Source organism: Manis pentadactyla, chromosome 7 (assembly GCF_030020395.1).
Source record: "Manis pentadactyla isolate mManPen7 chromosome 7, mManPen7.hap1, whole genome shotgun sequence".
In the NCBI taxonomy this organism is placed as follows: Eukaryota; Metazoa; Chordata; class Mammalia; order Pholidota; family Manidae; genus Manis; species Manis pentadactyla.
The window spans coordinates 136,314,792-136,342,420 of record NC_080025.1 but is presented as its reverse complement, the minus strand read 5'-3'; the positions used below and the strand labels follow the sequence as shown (position 1 = coordinate 136,342,420).

The 27,629-nt window shown below is 37.7% G+C and overlaps 2 protein-coding genes across 13 annotated transcripts in view; one reads left to right on the top strand and one right to left on the bottom strand.

Moving 5' to 3' along the window:
• Nucleotides 1–17,219, top strand: part of BRAF (B-Raf proto-oncogene, serine/threonine kinase) — a 148,018-nt gene extending 130,799 nt beyond the window's left edge. For 4 of the 12 annotated variants that reach the window (XM_036926106.2, XM_036926107.2, XM_036926102.2 and 1 more), the window contains 3 exons: nucleotides 499–633; nucleotides 4,031–4,184; nucleotides 9,314–17,218. In XM_036926106.2, coding sequence (XP_036782001.1) covers nucleotides 499–633; nucleotides 4,031–4,184; nucleotides 9,314–9,336 — 312 coding nt within the window. In that variant the 3' untranslated portion in view covers nucleotides 9,337–17,218. Of the gene's footprint in view, nucleotides 1–498; nucleotides 634–3,080; nucleotides 3,836–3,873; nucleotides 3,932–4,030; nucleotides 7,192–9,313 lie in introns of those variants that run through there. The other 8 variants (XM_057504837.1, XM_057504834.1, XM_057504836.1 and 5 more) reach the window with 7 other exon arrangements.
• Nucleotides 17,220–20,589: 3,370 nt separating this feature from the next.
• NDUFB2 (NADH:ubiquinone oxidoreductase subunit B2) lies at nucleotides 20,590–27,586 on the bottom strand. The gene is made up of 4 exons (XM_036926101.2): nucleotides 27,428–27,586; nucleotides 23,093–23,237; nucleotides 21,808–21,910; nucleotides 20,590–20,669 (listed from the first exon to the last, which is right to left on the bottom strand). Exons 1-3 carry the CDS (start codon nucleotides 27,535–27,537, stop codon nucleotides 21,836–21,838), a joined length of 330 nt encoding a protein of 109 aa, XP_036781996.1. The 5' UTR covers nucleotides 27,538–27,586; the 3' UTR covers nucleotides 20,590–20,669; nucleotides 21,808–21,835.
• Between the last annotated feature and the right edge of the window lie 43 nt (nucleotides 27,587–27,629).

The following is a 27,629-nucleotide window of genomic DNA, read 5'->3' as shown; positions in this document are numbered from 1 at the left end:
TCCTCAACAAGAGTTTAAAATGCAGGTGCCAAAAAAAAAAAAAATGCAGTTGCCAAAATAATTGTTTAAAAGGTTGACCTTTTTGCTTTCTGCTACATATATATATATATATATATATATATAAAGGACTTAGCACAGTGCCCAAAAATTAATGCTCAGTAAATAATTTTTTAAGTAGAAAAGAGGCATGATCCAATCTGTTTTAGAATGATTGCCCTGTTGGTAGGACAGTGGATTGGATAAGAGAGACTGGCCACATGGGTAGCAATTAGGAGACCTTGACAACAGTCCAGAGGTTACGAAGATTTCAGCTTGCAGCCTGGTAAATATTGGTTCCCTACAATCTATGATGTATAGGGATCAGGATTGTTTTTGAACTTCTTATTAAAGTATAATGTACATACAGAAAAGTAACATGTGTTCTAAGTGCACAGTTTGTTGAATTTTCAATGCTTATGTATTTTTCAACTTCCCTATTTACCTTTTTTTCCTCCCCAGATAATTTTTATGGTGGGACGAGGCTATCTGTCTCCAGATCTCAGTAAGGTACGGAGTAACTGTCCAAAAGCCATGAAGAGATTAATGGCAGAGTGCCTAAAAAAGAAAAGAGATGAGAGACCACTCTTTCCCCAAGTAAGAAAAAGCTAAATGTTACCTAAAAGGAGGGGCTGATACTCAGATGCAGATTTTAAGCACTTTTTAGAGCACACAGTTCATATTTCATTGATTTGGATTCCATGTGATTATATGCAGATGCCAGATAAATAGACACATAAAGATGATTTCATGAAAGTTGAACAGTGGTACACCTAGAGCTTTGGGATCCCAATACAGAATACTCAGAAGGACTTTGCTTATGTCTAGCAGATCTCAAACATTTGGGTCTCAGAATACTTTTACATGCTTAAGAATTATAGAAGACCCCCAAAGAGCTTTCGTTTGTATAAGTAACAATTACCATTTTTGAAATTAAAATTAAGGTTTTTAACTATTTATAAATTTATGTAAAAATAAAGCCATTGCATGTTAAATAACATTTTTATGAATAATTCTATTTTCCCAAACAAAAAATTAGTGAAAAGAGTGGTATTGTTTTACATTTCTTGCAAGTCTGTGCAGAATGCTAGCTGGATTCTCTGTTTTGCATTCTTTATGTTGCAGTATCTTATGTCATGTAACCTCTGAAAACTCCACTTATATGTGTAAAATAGTGACAGTAAAAAAGGCAAGTAATATCTTAGTGTTATTGTGAAAATAGTTTTTCCACAGACCACACTTTGAGAACTGCTGCTTAATTCTTCTGGGTGGTAAAATAAACAGGTTCCAAGTATCCATTTAATATTAGGTCTTTTTGAGGACCATTTCCACATGAGGCAAAAAGGAAAGGCAACTATTGGCACTGTCTGCCTTTCCCTGATTCTTGAAAATTTTCCATTGCTTTTTATCTTTACATGCTGTAATGCTGAAGCACTTAAGTTAATAATCTTTCATAGGCCTCATGAACTGGAACTAAGTACCTGAACAAACTTAGAAAGCTTAGCTGTAATAGATATTGTAATATATTTCAGTGTTTTTTATGCTTACAAAGTTCCTGATAGATACTGTAGATATGTCTCAATAAATCAACAGTTTTCAAATAGGAAGTACTGACTCCCATAGTTGCTCAGCTACCAAATTAGGGAGTTGGTCCTTTGTGAACCTTATGTCTTTGAATACCCAGTCCTACTTGGGTTGGTTTCTTAGACAGAAGTCATTATCACAAGAATGAGTGAATCTTTTATTTCCATCTAAAGAATAAATATAGAATTTATTATTTTAACAAGTTCCCCAGGTGCTATCACAGAGTGGGGAAGGGAAGCCAAATGAATGGGTAGGTAGATACATGTTTTATGTAATGAAATTAATTTACTGTTTCTTTGAGAAATTGTTGGTTTTTTTAACCCAAAAAAATCACTGGTTTAAGACTATCAAAGTAAAAGACTAGTATTGTTGGCCAATATGAGCAGAACCCTGCACCATGTTCTTTTCAATCCCAGGTGCTAGGGTTTCCTATTTAATAAGGTTGATGTGCATTAATAATTCAAATGATATATGTGGGCCCACTTTTTAAATGAATTAAAGAGGACAAAATGTTCGTATTTCTAAATACAAGTAATACTTCATTCTTTGCATGGTATCAGAAAATAAAATGCACGTATGAATTGTCCAGATTATTGAAGGCTTTTAAGTATTATTTAAAATTTTTAATGACAGGATTTCTTTTCACACCATACACAAACATAAATTTCAAATGGCTCAAGGTTTATATATAAAAACAAAACTATAAAATACAAAATCATTTTTATAACCTTGAAGTAGGAAAGGCTTTCCTAGTAAGCAAGAGACAAAATCAAGAAATTATATAAAAGAAAAGATTAGCAGGTATGATGACATTCAAAGTTTTTAAACTTCTGTATGATAAAAATAATATTGAAAGATAAACAGAAAAATAATTATAGCATTTATAACAAAGAAATATTTCTGTTATGCAAAGGACTCCTACAAATCAATAAGTAAAAGATAATAGAAAACAAAGGTAAGAACTGATGATTCACAAAAGAAATACAAATCGTGAATGAACTTAGATAAGATGTTAAGGGTTCAGTGATAATCAGTAAAATGCGGAGTAGCACAACAGTGAATACACTTTGGTTTGGCCTCTCAGATTGGTAACATCCAGCACTGGGAACAATGCTGGGAAGTGAGGAATAGCCTTCCTTTTAAAATTAACAGTCTTCGTGGGAGTGTAAGTTGGTTTGGCCTTTTGAAAGGACTTGGTAGAATCCCTAAACTTAAAATTCATACACCCCTTGCTCCAGTAATTTCACTCCTAAAAATATATGCTATTCAAATATATACAAGAATGTTTACTGTAACAGGAAAAACTGAAGACATAAGGATCAGGTAGCTCTGTAGATGGTATGGATATCGGTGAGTGAAAAAGAAAGCAGTGCAAAAAAATATGTGTAGTACAATACCACTTTAAATGGTGGTGAGGGCGGGGATGGGCTCTGTTTTCATATGTGCATGTTTATGCATAGGAAAGGTCCAGAAGAAAGTATAGACTCTTTAACAGTGGTTACCCCTGGAAGGTAGGATTTATACTTTTTCTGTATTATTTGAATTTTTATTTGTGTGTTATGCTTGTAATTTTTAAATTTCTGTAAAATGGCTTATTTCTTTGCCTTCTTTTACTAATCATTATACAGATTACAGTTTAACTTTCAAAAAAGTTTTGGTGGCTCAGAAAAAAAATTAATAATAATAATAATAACAGCTGCTTAAGTTTTATTGAATACTTACTATATTCCAGGCATTATGCCAAGCCTTTTACATGTATGTCTCACAATTATGAACATGCATTATCATACTGTATGCCTTCAAGAGTTATCACCTGTTTCTTTATACCTTAAAATATGCTGAATTTCTACATTTTGTGTATCGGTATCTATTTGTAGTTTTCCTGTCTTCTCCTTCACTTTTGGGTTGCCACCTCTCACTACTCACTCCTGTGCCAATAGCAGTCTGGGTCATTGGAGGCCTACCTTTAATTATGTGTGTGTCAGACATTTCCCATTACTAAGTTTCTTTAAAGAATGAGTTGCTCTGATGGTCCTGTTTATGAAGTCATATTAGTGCTTTACTTAATTATGCTCCATCTTCTCAAAAGAGACTGTGGCCTATAAGAAACAGGTGTAGAATTGGTTTAAAATTTTTAATTATTTACTGTTCCAAGGCTGGCAAATGAGCTAAAATGTAAATAAAATCTAACTATCCCCATACAGTTTAGATATTAAAGCTATAGTAGTTTGGTAATTCTCTTTTCTCTTTAAGGAAAAGTATCAGTTTCTTCAGTATTTTTCCAGGCATTCAGGATAATACTGAAAACAATGTAAGATTTCAGTACTTTCTTGTAAAGTATGATGGGGTTCTTAGAGATTAATACCACCTAGATTTTCATTCTTTTTTCTTTTTTCTTTGCTTCTTTTAGATTCTCGCCTCTATTGAGCTGCTGGCCCGCTCATTGCCAAAAATTCACCGCAGTGCATCAGAACCGTCCTTGAATCGGGCTGGCTTCCAAACAGAGGATTTTAGTCTATATGCTTGTGCTTCTCCAAAAACACCCATCCAGGCAGGGGGATATGGTGCGTTTCCTATCCACTGAAACAAATCAGTGAGAGAGTACAGTAGGGTAGGAACAAAGGAAAATGAATATTTGTTTGGTTACATGTTTGCTAAATTGAATAGGATATTCTCTTTTTAAAAGGGGAACCAGAGAATATGTATGTTTTTAAAGACTGGATATAATTTTTTATATCCAGTCTTTAAAAACATACATATTGAACCTAAAATTCATACTTCACATTGGATTTTCAATATCCAAGGGTTTTTAAAATGCATAGGCATTGCTGAAAGTTTGTGGTGCCTCTTCCAGAGGCTTTATTTCCTCTTCCAAATTTGTTTTATTTACTTGGTTATTCTAATTATTAAGCTTTAGCTAAACTTTCCTCATGCAGCTTTTGTTGTTATCTATCACATGGCTATTAGGGACTCATGAGTATAACACTACTCCTGTGCCTTTGTGTAGAGGTGGGAAGTTGATGGTGGGTAGCCTGTGTTAGATAAGGCAAATGAACAGATCTAATTTAGGGAGTTCTAGAATTTAATTTTTCATATTTTTTCTATAATTATTTCTTTTTATTACAACTTAGAAAATATGGATGTTCTTTACTCCCTCAAAGTAATAGACAAAATTTCTTTTTATAAATTGTGGGTGCAGATAATCAAAGATACTGCTGAGGAATGGCATGTTGGACATGAGTGACATGGTTTAACTTTGGCACTTTAGTGGGGAGATGTTATACACTGGAGTTCGTTTTAGATAATATTTATATATATTAAGGATATCTTACACAAATGGAAGCTGAATTTCCATACAAATACATTGTCTCCTCCTCCCCTAAAAAAGCTTCACAGAATTCCATGAGAACTTTCGGGTTTCTTTTTCTTCTAGATATATCTGGTTGCCGAACAACCAGGTCATGGATTTTTTAAAAATTATTATTAGGTTCAGATTATACTTACCTCTTGTGATGCCTGTTTTAGCAGTCCTCTTATCCATGTGTCTCATAAAATTTCCTTGCTCCTTATATATTTTGCCCAGCAAGATTTTACTTTTTCCAAATGAATGCTGTTCTCTTTCTTTATTCTGCCATTTTCTAATGCTTACACTCTTATTTTGTAAAACATGACTGTAATGTGGCAGTGTATTCTTAATGTGAACCAAAATCTTACAGGAAATCAAAAGTGAAAGATGTAGTGTTGCTGTTATCTTACCAATGAAATTGCCATTTCTGCTTCAGAGTGAGCCTAGGCACCAAAGCCAGCCTTTTAAAGACATCTCCATTTACTCCGTTTGGATTTGTGATAATTTTAAAATGTAGATGACAGCTGGGTCATTCAGGCACAAAGACAACATCTGCATAAATGCCATCCTTTGAAGCCAGTGGAATGCTCAAAGGTTTGGGCATTTTGAGGCTCAAGAGTCAAAGAATCTTTTTATTGGTAGAGCTCTTATATAATTCTCCAGTATACTTGCTTCATTTTTGTCTTCCTTTCTTTGTTCACTCTTTTCCCATGCCAACACTGCCCACACTAACCACTGCCCCATCCCCCAGCATATGCATTTGACCCCTTTTCCTTTCTTTCTTGGCCACTCTGCGTTTCCAGAGGGCATTGCTCTTAGAACTGCTCAGAAACTCATTATGCCACCCTATAGACGTTCGAACATGCATCAAAGGCTCACGTAGTAATTAATTCTCTTCTCTTCAAATTGGTCCCCCTGGAAATGTCAATGGAAGAAAATTTAAAATGTGACAAATGGAATATTTAGATAACATGGATCCTGAGAAGAAGGAACTAGCATTAGAATGAAATATGTCAGTTCCCTTTCTGTTGTTTTTGTTTGTTTTATACTCAGTTTTAGATATATTCCCTAAATAAATAAAAATTTATTTTCCTAACCACATGTAGAATAATCTCTTTGACCAGGTAATTGAAGCAGGACATTCATTCTCTTCTTGTGGCTGACTCCTTCTTCTCTAAACCTTTTCATTAAAGTTGACTTCCTTATAAAAAGGAGGCAACCTTTTTATAAAATTTCTTTCACATTTTAAAAGTTTTACTAGTCAGGAATAAGATGTGTCTTCTTGATTAGGGATCACAGCATTTAATCAAGTGCTTCAGATTTGTTTATTTTCAGATATCAGTGTTCTCTTAGCCATTTTAAATACTTAACTAGTAGTTAAAATTATCCTTTCTAAATTAGTGACTATTTAACACATTGGCTTAATGGCCATTCTCTCAAGTGTGTCACTCCCAATTTCAGGAATGCCCCCTTTTTCTTACATATTATGAAATGGGTACTTCGTGACTAAAACATTCAGAATTATTGAGCATTCTATAGCACTTTTTATTTCACTAAATATTTCATCTCTCCTGTGATCATTTCTCTTAAGAATTTAAGAAGTCCCATGTGTCTGTGCTAAAATGTTCCTCATCCTTTTGAAACATCCTGAAAGTCACCACACAGAAAGAATGGGACTTACTGTGATTTCAAAAGACTGCCCCCTACATTCAAAGCAGTGATTGATTTGTGTACAAAATAACATACTAGATTTTTCATAGCGTACTTTGTCTTAAAGGAATTTTAATCAAACTATATGTATAATAGCTGCTGAAATACATTGAATTCTGGAGGAAAGGGTAATTATTTAGTAATATTTTTTAATGAGTTAATAAAGTCCTTAGTTTTCAAATAAACAAACTGTGATATTTGGGGTGTCTCAAATCATAGGCTCTTCCCAAGTGTTCCTCTGACCTATTCCTAAATTAAGCCAAATGGAAAATAGAACTTAGGTTATTCTCACAAAGAAGGGAGGTTTTAGAAAAATGGTTCATTTTGGCCTCTGATTTTTCCAGGTAATAATCAATATACCAAGATTCTCAAAGAGCCACACAGTATCTCGGTATTTCACTTCAAATAACTTCACACAAGCAGAGTTGGGTCTTCCCTCGTAAAATAGGGTAGGAGGTAGGATAATGGATTTCCAGATAACTCAGGAAAGAATAAGCAAGAAAAGATTTTCTTTTCTCCAAAAGCAGATCCATCAACTGTTAGTCCCTTCTTTTCCTTAAATTTCTCCATGATTTCAGGGTCATATATGAGAATAATTTTATTTTATTGATCCCTAACTATATAAGTTCTTTTTGTCTATTTTTTTGCCCCTTGGTCCTCAAGTCTGATTATGGAAAGAAGTGCATTTCATTAGAAGCAGTAGACTCTGGTGGGATGATCATTATTAGTATTTGCTTTATTGGTATTGGAGTTTGTTGGTAAGATTTTGTGCTTTGGGGATTGTTCTGTGTGTGTTTATTTTTAAGGCTAATAAAAGTTTAAGCTTATATAGAGTAGGACACTGTTCAACAAAATGGAGTGTCTGATTTTAATGATGTCTAGGAAACATCTGAAGATTTTTTAAAGTTATTTTTTAATGTGGTATGTAAGATTTGGCTTACAGTTTATCATTTTCTAATGTTCTCTCTATAGGTTTTTAAAAGACTTTTTATAAAGATTTCTGTTAAGTAAATCCTGTTTTCATATTGGTTTCCTTTAATGAGATTTAGATTCTGCTAGATTAGGTGACTACTCATAAGAATGTCAAAAATGACTCTAAAGAAATGTATTAAAATGCTGAGAAAAAATAACCTTAAAGTCATAATGTACACAAACCATACCAAAAGTATTGAAAATGTTTATATATTCCTAGAGTCTTTGTTAACATAATAGCCTCTTATGGCTATGCTCTAAATATTTAACTCTCCACGTCTTAGTAATTTTGCTATTTTTTTTTTTCATAAGTCACCAAATTCCCCAGTCAAAATACCTTGGTGAATTGCTTTTTAAGTTAAGTGGAAAGAGATAGTATCACTTTCTGCAGTCTAATTATGTTATATTCAGAATGGGAAAGAAAATTGTGAATTATTGAAAATTATTTAGGGGTTAATTGTTGAGACCCTGGACTTGGGAGTTAGCACCTGGCCTTGCATTCTAACCCTGCCATTTTATAGCTGTGAAATGTTGGGCCTGTTACATAACCACACTAAACCCCTGCTTGCTTCTCTGTAAAATAAAGACAAGCAATAGCTCCTGCCTCATAGAGTTATTGGGATAGATGCAAATGTGTATAAAGTATTCTGAGGCACTGGTATAAAACAGGCACTCAAATAGTCGCTAATAGTATCAGCATGTAATCTGAGGACTCAGTCGGCCAGTCATTAGCAATTTGTTTGTTGGGATGTGCCAGTATTCTCTAGTAACAAGTCAGAATCTAATAACAATCAGAAAATGGTTAGGTTATTTCTATATTAAATACTATGTTCATATAAGTGTGCTTGGATCCTGATCAGAAGCTGCTATTATTGAAAAGTGATGTTAAGGCTGACTAAATTCTGATAGTTGCCAGTTATTAGCTAACCCCCAGAAATTAACTATAGTATATATAATAAGAGGAACTGCCCTCTAGTTACAAGTAGAAGCAGTGGACAAAGTAGTAGGTAAAAAATGGCATCATGCTCCCAAATTCAGTAACTAAAGGAGTATAGTACTTCAGAGACTTGTGGTTTAAAGAATTCCTTATGCTGAGAATAATGTTCAGTGACTTGTGCCTATATATAATTTTTTGGTAGTTTAAAAGTGAAATGAACCAGAAAACAGAGTCTAGATTTTTTTTTCCTTCTGTCAGATGTGTAATGTGAACAAGTCATTTGGCCTCTTTATTGTTATCTTTTGCAAAATGAGGATAATTCCTGCTTCTTCCTTCCTAGTAGTGGCATTATAACAATGAAAATTGAGTTGGTAATTCAGAAGTAAGTATTCTGCAAATTAATCGTATTATTTTACAATCAGTTTCTGAGAAATTTTGTTCATTACAACTGTTTTCAGCTTAATTAGAACCTTAGTATATAAAATCCAACTGGGAAATTACCTACGGATTTGACATTTAATTGGTATAACTGGACCATAGTCTAAATACTATATAAGTTGTCTTCTTTCATGAGTTTCAGGGACTTTTGCTTTTAAATTAATGATGATGTTGCTAGATTTGTGATATTTAGCTGGTCACCTTTCAGCAAGGTTTCAATTAGGCTTTTCTGTGTCTTTAGGTTGAGATAACTTTTTTAAAATTAGCTCTTGTCCTCCCTCCCTCTACAGGAGAATTTGCAGCCTTCAAGTAGCCACACCATCATGGCAACATCTACTCTTATTTCTTAAGTCTTGTGTTCATACATTTTGTTAACATCAAAACACAGTTCTGTTCCTCAAAAAAATTTTTTAAAGATACAAAAGTTTCAATGCATAAGCTGATGTGGAACAGAATGGAATTTCCCATCCAACAAACGAGGGAAGAATGTTTTAGGAACCAGAATTCTCTGCTGCCAGTGTTTCTTCTTCAACACAAATACCACGTGCATACAGTCTGCTTACTCCCAGGAAGACAGAGGAGAGACCCTGAGTTCTGACCTTTTGATGGTCAGGCATGATGGAAAGAAACTGCTGCTACAGCTTGGGAGATTTGCTATGGAAAGTCTGCCAGTCAACTTTGCCCTTCTAACCACCAGATCAATATGTGGCTGATCATCTGATGGGGCAGTTGCAATCACCAAGCATCATTCTCTTTCCTGTTCTGGGATTTTGTTGTGGAGCTTTCCCCTAGCCACCGCCGGTCAGTTTCTGAGGGAAGGAACAAAAATGCAGCATGCCCTTTCTGTGTGGTGCATGTTCAGTTTTTGACAGATTTTTATCAAAATGAAGCTATTTTATTTCAATGGAAGTTGAGTTGTGAGGAGAAGATAGGTTTTGGTGTAGAGGACAAGGGAATGCTGCATCTTTCTCCCGACCTCCTGGGTCTCTGGCCTTCTGCTGCCTGGCTCACTGAGGGTGTCCTCGCGACCGCGCGGGCTGGAGAGTGCTGGCACACGCCGCCTTCTTTTCTCCCTGGGTCCAGCAATGAAGATGAGTGTTTGGGGATTTTTTTTTCCTCCACAGTATAGCAAGTTCTCAGGAAAATACAGTTGCTATCTTCCTCCTAAGCTCTTCCAGTCACCAAGTACTTATGTGGCTACTTTGTCCAGGCACAAAATGCCATGGTGGTATCTAATTAAAAGCCTGCAAAACTGCTTGATAACAGTTTTGAATGTGAGACATTTATGTAATTTAAATGTAAGGTACAAGTTTTAATTTCTGAGTTTCTTCTCTTATATTTTTATTAAGAAGAAAATAATTTTCAGATTGAATTGAATTGGAATAAAATAATACTTCCCACCAGAATTATATATCCTGGAAAATTGTATTTTTGTTATATAAATAGCTTTTAAAGAAAGATCATTATCCTTTTCTCTACCTAAATACAGGAATCTTAGCATAATGACAAATATTTATAATTTTTAAATTAATGGTACTTGCTGGATCCACACTAACATCTTTGCTAATATCTCATTGTTTCTTCCAACTTACTCCAACACTACGTCCTACATCCTCTTTTTAGTCTTTTATCTAGAATATACAATCTAAAATAAAAATGGTGGCATCTCCATTGATTCTCCTTCTTCCTTTTTTCCCAAGCCTGGTCTTCAAAAGGTTGGGTACTTTGGCAGCTGAGTTCCCCAGGCAGAAAGCAGAGCAATTTTCAGTGTATTGGGACTGAGGGAGGATGTATGAAGCCCAGCATCATTTTTTATAGAAGGAACTGCTGTGGTATTGAGAACCTCATTCTTTATCTTTGCATAAATGGAAAGTACAACCTAGTCATAGCTGCTTTGGCCTTTACTGAGGGGTGGTATAGATCACAGTTGTGGCAAAGAAAGTGACTCTGGATATATTAATGTCAAATTACTGACAAATACCTCCCTTATCAGGAGTCTAGAATCTCTTAAGATATAGGAATGTAAATCAAATCACATGTACATAGCCCAACCAAGCTATGTAGCCTAGGACCTGAAAAAAAATTAGGACCCATACAATGTGTTGGATAATTAGAAATTGTTATTTAAAAATTTTAAACTGTAACTCTCCCTATCTATTTCTCAGCCTACTAAAGCTTACTGCCATTAGATTTTTGCTGATGCAACTGTATTCAGAGGAAAGCCTACTGAAAATTCCATGGACTTGTAAAATGTTGTCCCAGTAAAATGGAAAGTATCCTGAAGTTGTTAGAGAGTTTAAATCAGTGTGTTCTTAAATCTTATGTGAACAGAGCAGTACCTTGACACAGTTCACAATTTGCAAAGATGGAGACGATTGGTGCTGATGAGATTATGCCTCTCTCTTAAAAGCATTGTTTGTTTTTTTATATGTCCCCATAGATGCTTTTAAACATTGTTGTATTCCCTTTACCAAGGTTGGAGAGAGCTGTGCATGAACAGTAGGCGTGTTGCACTGAGCAAGTAGAGTCTCCACAGGAGCCAGCACAGGAACTAGGTATGGAGGAAGCTTAGCATTGGAATTTCCACAACAAAATTCAAGGTGATATGCTTTTTTCTTCCCTTTGTTTTTAGCGTAAGTTGCTTATCTCATTTGGAAAAGGGATCAGACTTGATCTCAAATGAAGGTGTGCCCAGAAGCCAGGCTCAGGGTATTCTTGAGAGATTGTTATAGAGCCCTTAAAAAATAAAAAGTTAGTATTTCCATTTTGTCCCTTTTTTCCATCAAATAATTTTTTTCTCTAGTTTACAAATGACATGAAAAAGGGGTTTCCTCTGAGTTTTACTTGCTTTATTTTTTGATGCTTAGACTACAGGTAGACTTGTTGAGCTCCTAATACAAGGAAGACCTCTTTGTTTGTGCAAAGCACTTTATGAGTAATTTGTATAGATAGTTCGTGGCTGCTTCACTTTATCTCATAGAGCTGTACGGATCTGTCTTTTCTGTAAAGTGGCTGCAGTGCCTTCTGTAGTAGTGTATTTTATTTTGAGTGAGGAGAGGTGAAGCCGCCTGAAAATTTTGAGAGCAACCTTAAAAGATTGTTTTAAAATATGTAGTATTCCTGATGGACTTTTTCATCATTAAACTAGAGTCTATGGTCTAGATTTTTGCCACTGAAATAATACCAAAAAGTAGTTTATAAAAGGGATTTATGAATAGAAAATCCAATGTGGTCATTTGTATTTATGTGTACCTTAAAAGAAGATTCAGCCTAGCTGTTAAATTCTGGTTCCTGAACATCCAGTCCCTGATTATATTTGAGATCTTGTATGACATATTGGAGCATCCTAGAGGATAAAATCCCATGTAAAGTATATATGTTACATTTGTGTTGATGTTGGAGAGAAAAGAGCATTATATAGTTACAGTTCAAGACTTCAACACTGTCAACCTGAAACTTTGTAAATATTTTCTAGCTTCTTGTTGGGTGCAGTCACTGCTCTATTATCACGCAATGTTACCTTTTATTCATCAGGCAGTGTTCCAACTGCTGCATGCCCTCCTCAGATCTCACCTGCCCCTCCTGTACATTCACCTCTCCAGCCTCCTGCAAACCTCATCTAGCTTTAGTTTGAAACATATTGCAGGGTTCAGGTGACCTCTTCAAAAAACTACCTCCTCAGAATGAGGTAATGAATCGTTATTTAATTTAAAATATTAAAAGTTAGGAGCTCTAGAACATGAAGACAATTTGAGATTTTAATTTTTATGTGTACTTGTTTCTTGAGCACTCTCATTTTGTCCAAAATATGTTTAAGCAGTAATACTGAAAAATGTAGCTCAGACTATCTGAATGTTGTTGAAACTGGTGCCAGAATCTGTCTAGGGGTATGTTTCAGACTGGTAATCTTAAATCAGTTGCATGAAATTAAATAGTTATGGTAACAATTCACTAACAGTGATATAACCTTAATTTTCAGTAGGCTTGGCAAGACATACATCTTCATAATGAGTTAGCCACAGCTTTGTCCGTGCACAGGTAATTCCTACAAGAGAAACTGCCCAGCTAGGAGGGTGGAATGATTACCCATTTTGCAAGATTCTCTTGGTCCAAGTTGGCATTGTTAGTGCTAGAATATCAGCACCTTGAGACTAGCAGATTCCAACCATTAGGATATTTAAAACAAAACAAAAAAATAGCCAGACATGGAAAGTTTTACTGTATGAACAGCAGATAGCTTACAGGTCGAATGTTGAGGCTCTAGAAAAATACCTTGATGATTTGCCAAATGATCTTACTGTGCCTTCGTGATGCAATAAAAAAGCTAAAATTTTAGCAGAAATCTGATTTGTGAAGAGAGCAGTCATTCTGGTCTAACTCAGCTGTGTTAATGTTTTTTAGAGTGCTATTTAGACTGCAAAGATAAATGCACTAAAGAGTTTATAGCCAAAATCACATTTAAAAAATGAGAAAACAGGTAAATTTTCAGTGAAAAAAATTATTTTTTTAAAGCACATAATCCCTAGTGTAATCAGATGTATTTATCACATAGGCAACTAGGTTGAAATTATACTTCAGTGACGTTTCTAGAGAAACTTTTTCTACTCCCATAGGTTCTTCAAAGCTTGGAACTTTTATATAACACAACTGTTTGACAGACATCTAAAGAAGTTGCTGTGGGTTAGGGTTGAAGTACTGTATGCTGGGCAACAGTTACGCATTGACTAGTGGGGAGGGGCATTAACATGCAGGACAGAATTTGACTGTATCAGTTTCCCGCATCTGCTGCCAACCTAGACACTGATTTTTCAAAGTTTGAAATGTAAGCTTGCCTCCCAGACCTTGTTTGCCAATTAACTGGGACTGTCCTGCTCTTAAGACTGTGGAGGGGTCTTTGGGATAGTTAATGAGCTGGCCAGTGGGTGTGAACTGACACACTCCATGGTGTGTTTCTTGTATCTTGTTTCATTCCTCGCCACCCCGAGAAAGGCAATATACTGTGCTAAGTGAGTGCTCTAGCCATTTGACTGAGGTGCATTGCTAATGGCAGAGGTTGTTGAGCATATCAGGAGTGTAGTAGCGTCTTCCTATTTGTATATTGGCCAGAGGAGAATGAAGGGGCTAATGGCTCATGTTCCATGTTGCTAGCTCTGGTAAAATAGAAAATACTGGTAAGATTTTTGTTTTACCAGTACACTAAAGAGTAAACTTAGTCTTATTGTTTCCAGATAACTTACTTTCATTCTGTTTGAACAAAGACATTGAAATTGAAATTCAGTCCTAAATTTTGCCAGTCATGGAAAGGGTAATTAACATTTTCTACCATGTTTTTTAAAGGTAGAAGAGAACAGAAACTTAAGACCTAAAATCTTAAATTAAGGCAACAGTGCTTTATTCTAAAGCATATAGGGATCATTAGTCCCCACCTCAAAAAAGTGATTAAGTAGATCTTGCATTTCAACATCCACAACTTCAATTCTTGATTTTTAAAAATATTTTTAAAATTCTTCTTCTTAACCTTTTGGCTCCCTTTACCCAAGTATTAGTCTTATTAATTACTACATCAGTTTAATTAAGATGTTTAATTTTATTAGTTGTTTTGACTACTAATGACAATAATATAACCAGTTGTGCATGAAGATACAGCCATTGTATCCATTTTGGGGGGGTAAGAAGTTTTTTTTTTTAAGAATTCTATAGATTGACTACTTCAATCTACAGTTGAAAACAACTGAAATATGTTTACTCATGTTAGTATAAAAAAAAATTGTGGAAACCGTCTGCTTCTAGCACGTTGCCCAGCACCCATGAGCAGATGATTCTCATCCCTGAATCTGTGTAGGGAATCAGGTGAGATCCACTGAAGAGATGTGGCAGAGGCAGGGTTCTGTTTACAGGGGTGGAGATGGGGGTTATGAGTAAGATGCTTAGTACCGGTTTTGTTTTGAAAATTATTTTCTGTTGCATTTGTGTTAAGCTTAGCCCACATGTGTTTTGGTGAACAGAACTTCAGGCTAGCATAAGCCACAAAGCTCACGGACTAGGCATACATTTTTTTAAAATGGACCAAAATGGGAAGGGAGGGTGGTGTGGAAGCCTGGGGGTAGGTAAAAATTGATAGGGTGGTGGGAAATAAATTATGCTTACCTGAAATAAAATATAAGTGCAATAAGTGTGCTTTTTAGTCTAAGCTGTGAACAGTTTTTTAAAAAATCATTCCTTCCTAATACATTTATGTATGTTCCTAAGCTGATTAAAAACAGCTATGTAAACATATGCCTTTTTATTCGTGTTTATTACCAACGTAAGTGGCTAACCTTTATGTCTTATTTATCTTCATTTTATTAGTTTACATACAGGGGTGTGTGTGTATGCTGTACTCTTGTTCCTCCTTCATTTGAAAATGCATTCATTGGGCCCTGTTTTCTTTGGCCATAATACAAGTCTTAGTTTGGCCTTCATGATATCACCCGATTTGAAGAACTCTGTCACAGTGTGACATATTTTTGTGGTAATTGCATTTGTTGGTTGTCGCTCTGACCCTTTCCTCACTCAGCACTTTCTTTCTCCTGAAACAGGAGCATACAACTGATCAGGGGATTGAATTTGTTCATTGACTTACATCCCTTTGGATTCTGTTCAGTAGTTAGTATTGCTGTTTGGTTTAGACCAAGAAAAAGGAAATTACCCCACTTTTCACTTCTTGGTTTGAGGATAATTCTTCTGTAAGGGAGACGAAAGGGAAATCCTTCATGTTTTAACTGCAATGAATTAATGGCTCCTGGTTTACCACTCCAAACCTTATGGCAATTCACATATACATTCCTCTCTTGCTGCCAAAGGTTCAGGTTAGTTCATTTCAGTTCCACTCAAGCATTGAAAAGGTTCTCATGGAGTCTGGGTGTGCCCAGTGAAAAGGTGGGGACTTTGTAACTGTCCACAGACCTCTATACCTGCTTTGCAAAAATTACAATGGAGTAACTATTTTTAAAGCTTATTTTTCAATTAATATAAAAATACATTTATTTTCACTCAAATGGATGTTGTTGTCTCCCTGTTGTCCCTTAATCCTGTGTCTGCTTGAATCTTGTTTTGTTTTTTATTCTTCCCCACTTCTTGATACTTTCTCTTTCCTGCTCAGGTCCCTTCATTTGTACTTTGGAGTTTTTCTCATGTAAATTTGTACAATGGAAAATATTGTTCAGTTTGGATAGAAAGCATGGAAATTAAATAAAAAGATAGCTAAAATTCAGATTGAAGAAATTTATTTCTGTGTAAAGTTATTTAAAAACTGTATTATATATAAAAGGCGAAAAAGTTCTATGTATTTGATGTGAATATGCAAATACTGCTATAATAAAGATTGACTGCATGGAGAAGACTTTATCAAAATTATTTTCCTAGCACTTTTACATTCCATCATGGAAATAGGCAGGGGTAGGCAGTCTTTTGACAGTCGGTTCTTTAGGTACCAGAGGGACTAAGAATTGTACATTTTGTTTCATACATAATGTAAGTTACTGCTTGGTGGGTAGTAGTTAGTTCTTATGTGAGAACTATTTTTAAAGTAAGCTGTCCTGAATGCCTGGTACGTTTTACTGGCCGCACTGTTACAGTCTTTTGTCCGGAGTTCATGACCCTCAAGTATTTTATGGGGGTGAGACCTGGCTGTGCCCCTCTAGTGGCTCGGTTGAGTGGGTGCAGCAAGTGAGTCATTCAAAGAGTGACTGAAAAAGTTCTTAGAACTGAACCTTTTAAGTTTTTTAACACAACTTTCAGTAATACATTTTCTGTTGGAACACAGAATGTACACACAAACATATATTTGAAACTACGTTATCATGTTTTATACTTCATTTTTCTTAATGCTGGCTACTACCACAATGAGATGATTTTGTGCATCTGATTATGACCTGAAGTTTGAAAGACATCTAGAGTATCTTCAAATTGTGTCAAATTACAGGGCAAAGTTTCTAAGAGATACAATTTCAAAACTTCACCTGGAAACCCTGTGTGTGAGAACAGTATGAAGGAACGAAAAGGCTTCAAGATGACACACATTTGAGGAATCATGTTTCTGGACTCCATGCCCCTCCAACTAATAAAATGCTGTCCAGACAAGCATCTTCTCTGAACTGCAATTGTTTTCCTTGTAAAATAAAATTCTGTAATATAAATGTTATAGAAACTCATTTTTAAATAACCTCCATACATGATTGCAATAGAGTAACTGTGGCCTTATTTTTTAAGAATGTATTATTCTGTTAGGTTTTCCTTAAAATTTAGCCCAGAATTACGAATGCTTTAATTACTGTGGTAACATTCTATTTTAAAGAACCCAGCACACTGGCTCTTAAAATGTTACCAGGGGCTGTGATGACCAGCTTATATATACCAGGTTATATAGGCCTCCTAGACTCATAAAATGATAGAACAGAGTTCTAAAGATAATCCCCTCATACCAGTTACTGACTATGAGTCCCCAAGTTTGACTTAACCTAGGCCCACGCAGGCAGGACTCAAAGTCAGGACTTTGTTTCAAGGTCAGTACTATGCATTTATGTTACATATAAATTTGTTGTGGTTGTGATGGCTATAATGAGACTGGGTTAGAAATGGGTGTTGACTCTATGATGGTGAGTTTGTAGCTAGAAATAATGCACCAGGCATACTTGCCCTGCTGGCTTCACCAGTCAGGCAAGCCACTGCTCACGTAGATGCCCAAAGGCAGAGGCCCAACTGCTGAGGCAGGTTGGCACCAGCTCAGCACCCAACATCTTCACTGCACTCAACTGTCCCGTGGACACTCCCGATGAGGTGGCGGCAGTAACCAGGTCAGCCTCTTCTACACAATAGTCCTTGGGGCAAGTGGAACCAAGATGACTTCTGTACCTTCCTGAAATGTGCAAACACAGGCATTCCGCAGCCAGAACCTTCCTTGTCTCACAACTTTTTTAGATAAACAATTGGGTTATTACACTCAGGGTTCCATAGGGAACAAGTTACAAATTTATGTGTTAAAATTTGATGCTTGATCTTCTCTGTTGCCACCAGTAGTTCTTTCACCATCTACATTCCCGTTTTGAAGATACACCTCTCCCATCTACCAGGCCATGCCCTAAAGCTCAACTCTGAATGTACTGGCAGGTACTTGTCAGGAAGGGAGAGACATCCTACATGTCTGACTTGTTTTAGACAGACAGGGATGGCGCTGCAACTGCTGGAAGGTCTGTTTATAAGCTTAGTCTACCTCCATATGGAGGCTTTTTTATAAAAGTCAACTGGGATTCCAGGGTCACTGTTAGCTTAGCTTAGACCCAATGGTCTAGAAATAACAATTGCTTCCATTTACAATGTTTCCTTCATGTCAAACACAGTTCTAAGGGCTTTATATGGTAACCCATTTAATCTATTTAGTCCATTTTCCAAATGAGGAAATTGAGGCACAGATAAGTAATCTGCCTAAACTCACTGCAAGTAAGTTTTAGAGCTGTGAGTCAGATCCAGCCAGTTTGATTCCAGAGCCCGAGTTCTTTAAGCACTGTGCCAGTTTTTCAAACTGCAAGCACAGACCCATTAGTGGGTAGTAAAAGCAGCCTCAACCATTTTTTTATGTAGAATAGAATTAAAAATAGCAGTGTGCACCACAGGTAAGTACTGCTTTATGAACTTTTAGATTATATATGTGTGTGTGTGTACAGGAGCATATTTATATTTTAAGTTACAACATGAAATTATTTCTTAGAGGTCATGATCAAAAAGGCTTGGCACCATGCTGTGTTGACTCTCAAATCTGACTTGACCTAGAGCCAGCCAGCCAGGATTTCAACCTCAGCTGTCTAAAGAACCGTAAGCTTGGGCAAATTACCTAACGTATCAGCAGGTCAACTTTCTCATCTCTAAAAAGAATAATATGAGGACTTTATAAATTAATACAGATAAAGTGTTACTACAACAGTGCCTGGCCCATAGTTAAATTGTAGGCTTTTGCTCTTAATTATAGCCATCAATCAAATGTACTTAATGTCTCTTTGGGACCCTTTCTCACTAAAGTACTTTCCCATAAAACTGTAATAGCAGGGTGGAGGCCCATTCCTCCAAGAAAAGGCAAGGAACAATTTCTGCCACAGCTCAAATTGGCTTTACAGCCTTAGTATAGAAGAGGATCCAGTATGTGGACGCCACATTGGCTGAGTTTAGAAGGCTGCTGTTTATAAAGTTATCTTTCAATTCTAGTCAAACAACTCTGATTTCTAAGGAAAAGAACTAATGGGATCATCCTACTTGAGTTCATTGTTACAGACTGCATTCTTTCCCCAAAAAAACTTTCTATATGGGGGGAGAAGGGGACAAAAATGAAACCTAAAAAGTAGAGATCTGATGTATTTATCAGCTGAGACAGCTCCCCTCTTACACAGCAGTTCCACCTCCTTGTTTTTGCTGCTGTGATGCCCACTCTGATAACTGAGAACATAGTAGGAGTGGAAACCTAAGGATGAGAGACTTGGATCAGATCACCCGTGTGTGCAGCCAGCCAAAGGCTCTTCACTGCATTTAACATGACACCTAAACCTGCAACCACGGCCTACTAACCCCACCTAGTCCCACCCCCTCCTCTGCTAGAATGACGCTGCACTGACTGAAACACGGTGACCTTGGTCCCGCCAGAGACCATGATTCTTGCTGTTCCTTGTTCCCAGAGCACTCTACCCTTGCATAACTGGTTCCTTCTCCTCATTCAGGGTTCAGCTCAAATGCCCTCCCTCCCCACCCACCTCTAGCAACATTATTTTCTTCATTGCACTTAGTAAATCTCAACTATGTACTTGTCTGTCTTGCCTTCCTAAAATCTAAGTTCTCTGAGAACAGAATCTTACCTGTCTTCTTGACACTGTATTCCCAACACCTATGTGGTCAAAATCAGAAATTAGAAATATGAAGTTATGCTGGACAATTTATTAACCTACTCTATATTGCAGATTTTGTCTGTAGGACAGAGGAAAATTCTTTTATCTACTGTCAAAATTGTGATGCTATAGAATTTGGAAAGTATTTTGAAACAAATCACAGAAAAAGTAGAATATCCTATTTTCACCCTTATCTCCCATTCCTCCAATCCTAAGAATTCCTAGAAGTGTGTCTTAAGAATTCCACAAATGGCCACTCAATATAATGCCCAGCCCAAGAGAGATGTAAACAGTTAAGTGGGCTGCACTGACTTCTGGCCTGGGCAAGAATATACCAACAGTAGAGAAATGGCATGAGTTTTCACATTAACTCTCTACATACATACAACTACGTATTAGCTAAGGGGGCAAGTATGGTACTGCAGTTAAGTGTGGCATCAGACTTAATGTTGCCCCTTATCAGTATGTGACCCCAAGCAAGTTACTTCACCTCCTTGAGCCACCATGTCCTCATTGACTGGCGTTAATACCTATCTACACTGTGGGACACTAAATGGATCCCCTGAAAGGGCCTATAACCCATCAGCACAGCAGCTAAGACCACAGGAAATAGCCCATAGTGGGTGGTCATTATCAGAAACATCAAACTCAGTTCCTCATTCTTGACCAAAACAGTTTAATTTATAACTTCAATGTACAATATAAAGCATATTAATTTCTTGAAATTCTCACTTGGCTCCTGCAAGGAAACAAAAGTGGGAAGCTTTAAGTACCTTTATTTTCAATAATTCAAATGCATACTTCTTGTTCATTCAATCATTCAAGCATTCACTGAGCACCAGTCATGGGAGCAGTCTTGTGCAGGAGAAAAGAAAAATCACCATGCTTTCTCAAAAGTTTACAGTCTAGTCATTAAAACAAAATGTTAAGGATTGTGTGCAGAAATATTGGGAAATCTGTAAGATGACAGGGTTAGTGCTGGCAGATGCCAGTTACCATGGGAAGCCAGAGGCCTGATAAGTACCAGGCCCTCTGTCCACAGAAAAGCCAGAGAGAAAACGAACAGTCCAACAGCTTAACTGCCTGCTCTTTGGTGACATTTTTTCCCATCCCCTTCCTCCCTACACACCCCAAAACTGCTGTCATTTTCATGTCAATAAGCTACTTCTAATTAAATTTATAATGGCACACTAATAGTATGATTTAATGGGAACACTTTGGTATCATTTAAAGTTTCCTAGCCTTTAAAATAATTTCCAAGGCGTTCTGAATGACGGTAATCATTAATGTGCAATGATTTAAAAACATGTTAAATGAGAATGTCTTAACCCCTTAGGAGTTTGTGGAGAAAGGGACTCCTAGTACCTTCCTTCTGAAAAAAGAAAAACTCTGACTCTAATCTAGAAAATGAAAGGGCCAGAACCTTTTACTATTTAAAGAGTTAATGTCCATGAATGTCACATTTCCATATGCTGGAGCTTTCCATTCAAACACTGAGGGTAGAACACTGTTATTTCTGCAACTAGAAACACACACTATAAGCTCCCTGTCTTGTCCACTGTTGCAATTCTTGAGCAGAGTTGGTACTTAAAAGGTCTTTAATCAATAGATGGGTAAATGGGATCATAAATTGTAACACAATTTAGGAAAAGAACAGTTTTTAAAACACATAATGACAAGGAAGATGAGACCAAAAGAAAGGGGAGGGAGAAATACAGACAGCAAATGGGAAAACACTGAAGGCAGAAAATTGACATGATACGATTTTCTTCATCCTGTCAGAAAATGCAGTTCCTCTGAGACCATCATAGGTACAAAGTTAAAACATGTTTATTGACAAAGGTAAACAGAGCTTTAAAAAGGAACTTGAGACATACCGCTTATAAAGAGTTTGCGTCTACACTTTCAGTCTTCATCATCAGGAGGGATACCCAGTTCTTCATCTGTCCATTGGGAAGGATCTGGATACGCAAAGTGACCCTGGTAACAGCCATTTTAAAAAAGTCAAGAATCTATACTATACTACATACATCTATTTAAGTTTAAGAATTCTTGGAAAAAATGTGGTAAGGCGGCCGTACACACAAAGTCTCCCGTGACATACCACAGGAACAAATTTTACTATACTTTATCTGAAGGTCCAACTGTTCCTCAGTCTGTTCAATATGAGCTGTGGCCTGAATTATAAAATTCTGCTCATTTTGGAGCTGTCAGCCTGAGCATGTGTTTGTGATAGAGAGTGGGGGAATGGAGGCAACAGACTTCACAGATACCCCACATTTCACCAATGTCTTAAGTCCTAGCAAACAAAGTTTGAAACTCCTCATTCCTGCTAGGAGATCGGGAGCCTCAGGTGGACTCATCCACCTTCAATCCTGACCTAGGGCACATCTGCCCGCACATCCCCTCATGCCAAGCAGCCACATACATACTCCTGACAGCTGACCTACAGTAAAATAGGGGCATGTGTGTGCTGCCAGTTCAGACACCAGGCAGATCCTTCCTGGGTAACAAGGACAGAGAGAAGTTCTAAGAGAAATGGGATATTAATCAACCTGATGCTTCTAAAACATGTACACTGTTAATGATTTTTTCCCTATCCTAAAAACAAAACCAAACTTACTAAAATTCAAAGTATTCTGGATCAACAAGCACAGATTTCAATGGCTTAAAGGCCTAACTTCCTAGAGGAAAGGGTCTGGGCAAATTTGATAAAAACTCAGTTGAGGCTAATGACATGTTTGAAAATCGCTACAAACTTCTCTCAAGCCAAATTAGCCCACATGTACCCCACTTCAAACTGGGTGCCTTGGACAAACTAGATGACATTCACCATTTAAAGGAAGTTAAGTGTGTGACTTAACCACCAATGAACCTCTAGTTTGGAAAGTTAAAAGAATCAGTTTCTATTCTCCCTTCCAAATATGGCAATGTAACAGAAACTATAAGACATGGACCACCTACATGTACTTCCTTTAGAAGAAAAGGTCAGAGATAATAAGTTTCCATTAATAGGATTCCTGCACATACACAGGAACCACATGGTGAAGGGATATATCCAGACAGAAAAGCAGTTTACAAACAGAAAAAACAAGCTAAGCTATTAATATATCTTCCCTCCACCCACCTAAAGAAGGCCAAGATTCATTCTCCTGCACTTACCAGCACAGCGTCCGAGTCATGCCAAAAGCGCCAGAGAATCCAGAACCACATGGTTGCACTGAAGAACTCAGCCTGGATCACCTGGGACCTGGTCAGCTGGGGAAACTGTCTGTACCGGGGCTTGATGTGCACACCGCCACCAGCACTATGAGACAAAACGAACATGTTAAGCAGCTTGCTACATCTTCAAAGTATAATCTCATCGAAAACTGTGAGTTACATCTAGAAACTAAACCTAACTTTTCTCATGAAAACCAGAATGACAGAGTTCCACAATCCCTCAAAGTATTTGTTTTTCATAAGTTTGCCTTCAACTTGTAGAACAGCAAAACTGACCTGAATTGACAAGAGGCTAATGGTGATTTTCATCTATTGAATATTTATTTACACAGGAAATATGAATGATAATGGGGTACTGGCCCCAAGGGTTATGATTAAGGGATTGGGAACCTAGATTATCCAGAAAAACAAATCAGCGAATTAATTTTGTTCTGTTAACCATCTATTTCAAAAGCAAATTACGTCCTCTGCTTCATTACAATCTTTATTAAAAGACTACTATATGGGAAAGAGGGCTCAGCAACTCCTTTTTAATAAGCTAATAGCTCTGAACAAAGTGAAGAGACTTAAAGTCTAAGTCTGAACAAGTTTTTCTCATTCTTTTTTTTCAGTCAGATCCCAATGACAAATTATGGAATACAATCTGTAAGGGCTATACTCACTCAGCTGGATTACGATTATTATAGATTCAATCTAATTTAAATAATATAATTTGTACTTAATGGGGCTCCTTTCAAGTCCTATTCAGCAGCTATATGGATTCTACTACACAGAAACAGATAATAGAAATTTTAAAGAATTCCTATACAAAATGTGTTCACAAATTTCATTCCAGGTACGAATCAGTTTGTAAAACAATGTCATCTTTTGTGCAGCACAAAAATGAATACCTGTATCAAAATTGCACTAAAATTTCTTCAAAATGTCCTGATTTGTGAACATTAATATTTCCATGGTTTCTTGATACACATTACCTAATACCTCTTTATTATCCTCTCCCACTCTTAAGGATTAAGTTATTATTTATTGAGTATCTTTTTACCGGACACGACATTAAGCATTCTACATACATGCAGTATCATTTAATTTTCATAACAATCCTATGAGATAGCTCCTATGGTTATTAATGTTTACACATAAGGACACTGGGGTACTGTGTGGTGGCAAGGCCCAAGGTCTTTAAATACTGCTCCAAGCAACATTAACAATTTTCTCAAAGATACAGCTCATAATTCCCATCAACATGATAAACTTTGTCTATTATAAATTCACTTGGAAGGCTCTATATAACATATTAATAGTAACTAGCTATGGATGGTGTAAGATGTGGTATTTAATACATCACTATCAGGCAGAAGTTAGAAATCAACCAAGGGCAAAATCCAAGTGAAAACAAGGCCTGGCACTATCCAAGTGCTCAGCTGGCATCACCTTGAAAGTGTCTGCTAGTGCCCAGAGTCCTGGAACTTCTACCTGGACAGATACGGGATAGAGGACAGGAGAAGCAGCCTGAGACCCACCGAAGATGAGAAATGTATTTAGTAAACCCCTGAGTAAAGCTGCAGCCCCATGATTTAAGAGTGAATGGGAAATAAACCTGCCATGAAGAAAGGAACCAGAATTTGTTACCTGTAACAGTCATCAGGTAGATTTGCACCCAAATTCACACTATCTGGGTTGGCCATCTGTGGCCCAAAACACCCTTGAGCCAACAACTTAAACTGATCTTGGCTTTGCAGCAACCTCGAGAAGCAAGATCTCAAAGAATTCTGACAGACATATGTTCAAGGAAAACCGAGAAGCTCACAGTAAAAAAAATAACAAGGAATAAGAGACTGAGAATCACCAAAACAACAGACAGCAATAGTAAAGGCACAAGGCTCACAAACCATGATTTCAACTTCAAATAAATAAAAGTGTAAAGAGCAAGGAACAAGAAACTATAAAGAACAATCAGGTTTGAAAAAAAATTTCTAGAAATAAAAATGAGATCATTTGAAATAAAGCTTAAAGCCTGGTTTAGACACAGCTAATATAAAAAGAAGTTAGGAAGATGAGAAAATCTGACATATGCCTGATTGTATCCCATAAGGAGAAAACAGAATGGGGAAGAAACAATATCCAAGAAATAATGGCTGTTCCCACCCAGGATTTTTAAGTGTCAGGTTTAAAAACAAAAAATGCACCATAGTTCTGTGGAAGTTACTTTTAAAACATCAACCAGATCATATTCTTTCCTGATTTCTACAAAAGCCTCCAAGGGCTTCCCATCATTCTTAGGATAAAATCTCTCCTCCCAGAAGGCCATCCCTAATCTGGCCTCTGACCTCATCGCCAGCATGCTCCCCCCTTTGCTCACCGCACTCCAGCCTCACCCACAGCTTGCTTGCCCATCATCTACACTTGTCTCCTTCGTTTGAGAGGTTCTTCCCAGCATCTCTGCATGGCTGACTTCTCATCACTCAAGTCCTAGCTCAAATCTTAACTCGCAGGCCTGCATTCCCACATCATCCTAGGTTCACTAAGCCATCCATCCCACCCCAGACCCTCTCTACATTAATTCCCTGCTTTGTTCTCTTCATGCCACTTAAGAGTACTTGTTTGTGTTCACTCTCCAGAATGTAAGCTCCATTATCTTTCTTGTATTCTGCTCTATACAGCACTAGAAAGGATCCTGGCATCTAGAAGATGCTCCTTATTTTAATTATCACAGGCAATGAAACAAGTGTGTGTGATGGAGGTACCAAGACCTCAGAGAAGAGGAGCAACCCCTCAATCTTCCCAGCAAGGTCAAGGGCTATTGCTGGTGGCTCTCCCATCACTGTCCTTGCTTCCGTCACATAGGCCTTTTCCTTCTTCCCAGCCCATACCCGTCCCAGCTCCATATCCTTAACAGACATGTGACTTTAGTAAGTCACCCCTTTAATTTTCCAGAATCTGAGTTCCCTAATAACAGTTAAACAATACTTGTATTGGTACTTGGCACCAGGAACTGTCTTAATACATTTTAGAAAATTGTATTCTTTTAGTTCCCTGGAAATCGACATTATTATCCCCATTATATGGGTGAGAAAACTGAGGCATTATGAGATCAAGAAACTCTTCCAAGGTCATAGAGCTACAGTACGGCAGAAATGAAATTTGAACTGAGGCAGTCTGGGGCCAGAATCCTGCTTTTACACTATCCTCTTGGCAGTAGATGGTCTAAGGAACCTGGAAAATGGCCTGGAAAAATTCAGTGTACTATTATCAGTCCTATTACTGAATCAGTCTTCACTACCAGCTGGTTTTTTGTCAAATGTGCCCTCCCTAAGCACCCCACCGCTATGCTCTCCAGCTGGCTTCTTGGGCGACCTGAGGGGGTACTCTTCTCTCACTTACTCTCTTAAATTCTGGTGTTAAAAGAGAAAAATCCTATGGTAAATCATGGACTTCGGGCAATAGTATGTCAGTGTCAGCTCGTCAGTTTTAACAGATGCACCACTCTGATAGGTGTTGACAATGGAGGAGGCTATACATCTGTGGGGCAGGAGACTTAATGGAAAATCTTGATACCTTCCACTTAATTTTGCTGTGAAGCTAAAACTGCTCTGAAAAATAAAATCCATTAAAAAAAATTCTGATATTGCCAAGCATCCATTTTGGCTCTCTTCGCTTTCCACCCTTCAGCAGTCTCTCGGGGTGATCACTCCACTACCGTGTCTTAGAGAACTAATTCTCCAGCCTGCAGCAAGTTAATTTTTCAGAAATAAAATTTGGCCACGTGACCCCTCTGATTAAAACCTTTCAACGACTGCTATCGCCTCTATTCGAAATATTTCAGCCAGGCAACAGGACCCTCTCATTCCCTTCCTAAGCCCCAAAGTCTCCAGCTTCACCTCCGCCACTCCTGGCCTCGCATTTGACCTTTCAAAACACTGGGCAGGCTGTTTGCTCGGTTGGGAACACCCTCGCCTCCCCAACCCCTGCTCTCGCTTCCAGATTAGCACCAGCTTGTCCACACATTTGTTGTGGATTTCCCACGGACAGGCTCCCTGGGGCAGGGACTGCCCGATACACCGTCTCCCCGCCGCACAGATCCCCATTCTCCTCGTCCCCGACGCCGGCGAGCTGGACGGAGGCAGCGATCGGACTACAAGTCCCAGGGTGCCTCGGGGTGGAGGTCGCTGCAGGGACCCGGTCCGCCCCAGGCGCCTGGCGTCAAGGTGAGGGCGTCCGGAACACAGGCGCTTTCCGTTAGAAGCAGGCGAAGCCCCCTCCCCAGCCAACACTCACTGACGGACTCCACCGCCCCCGGCCGCCGGTGAGCGCCGGCCTCTGAAGAAGTGGCTTCCAACACGAACGTAAGGGACCAGCCGCGTCGGAGCCAACATGCCTACCACCATCCGGACCAGGTCGCACCGCCTCCTTGCGTCACTTCCGACGGCGCCCCACCCCTTTGCGTAAGCGGCGTCGCCCCGCCCATTTCCCTGGGATC

What these genes read in the sequence shown, in the direction of transcription:
- NDUFB2 (XM_036926101.2), bottom strand. Translation starts at nt 27,537, where the DNA reads ATGGTGGTAGGCATGTTGGCTCCGACGCGGCTGGTCCCTTACGTTCGT. An exon ending in GGGGGCGGTGGAGTCCGTCA is followed by an intron (nt 23,238 to 27,427) that starts GTGAGTGTTGGC and finishes TTTGTCTCATAG; the next exon opens with TGCTGGTGGCGGTGTGCACA. An exon ending in ATGACTCGGACGCTGTGCTG is followed by an intron (nt 21,911 to 23,092) that starts GTAAGTGCAGGA and finishes GGCTGTTACCAG; the next exon opens with GGTCACTTTGCGTATCCAGA.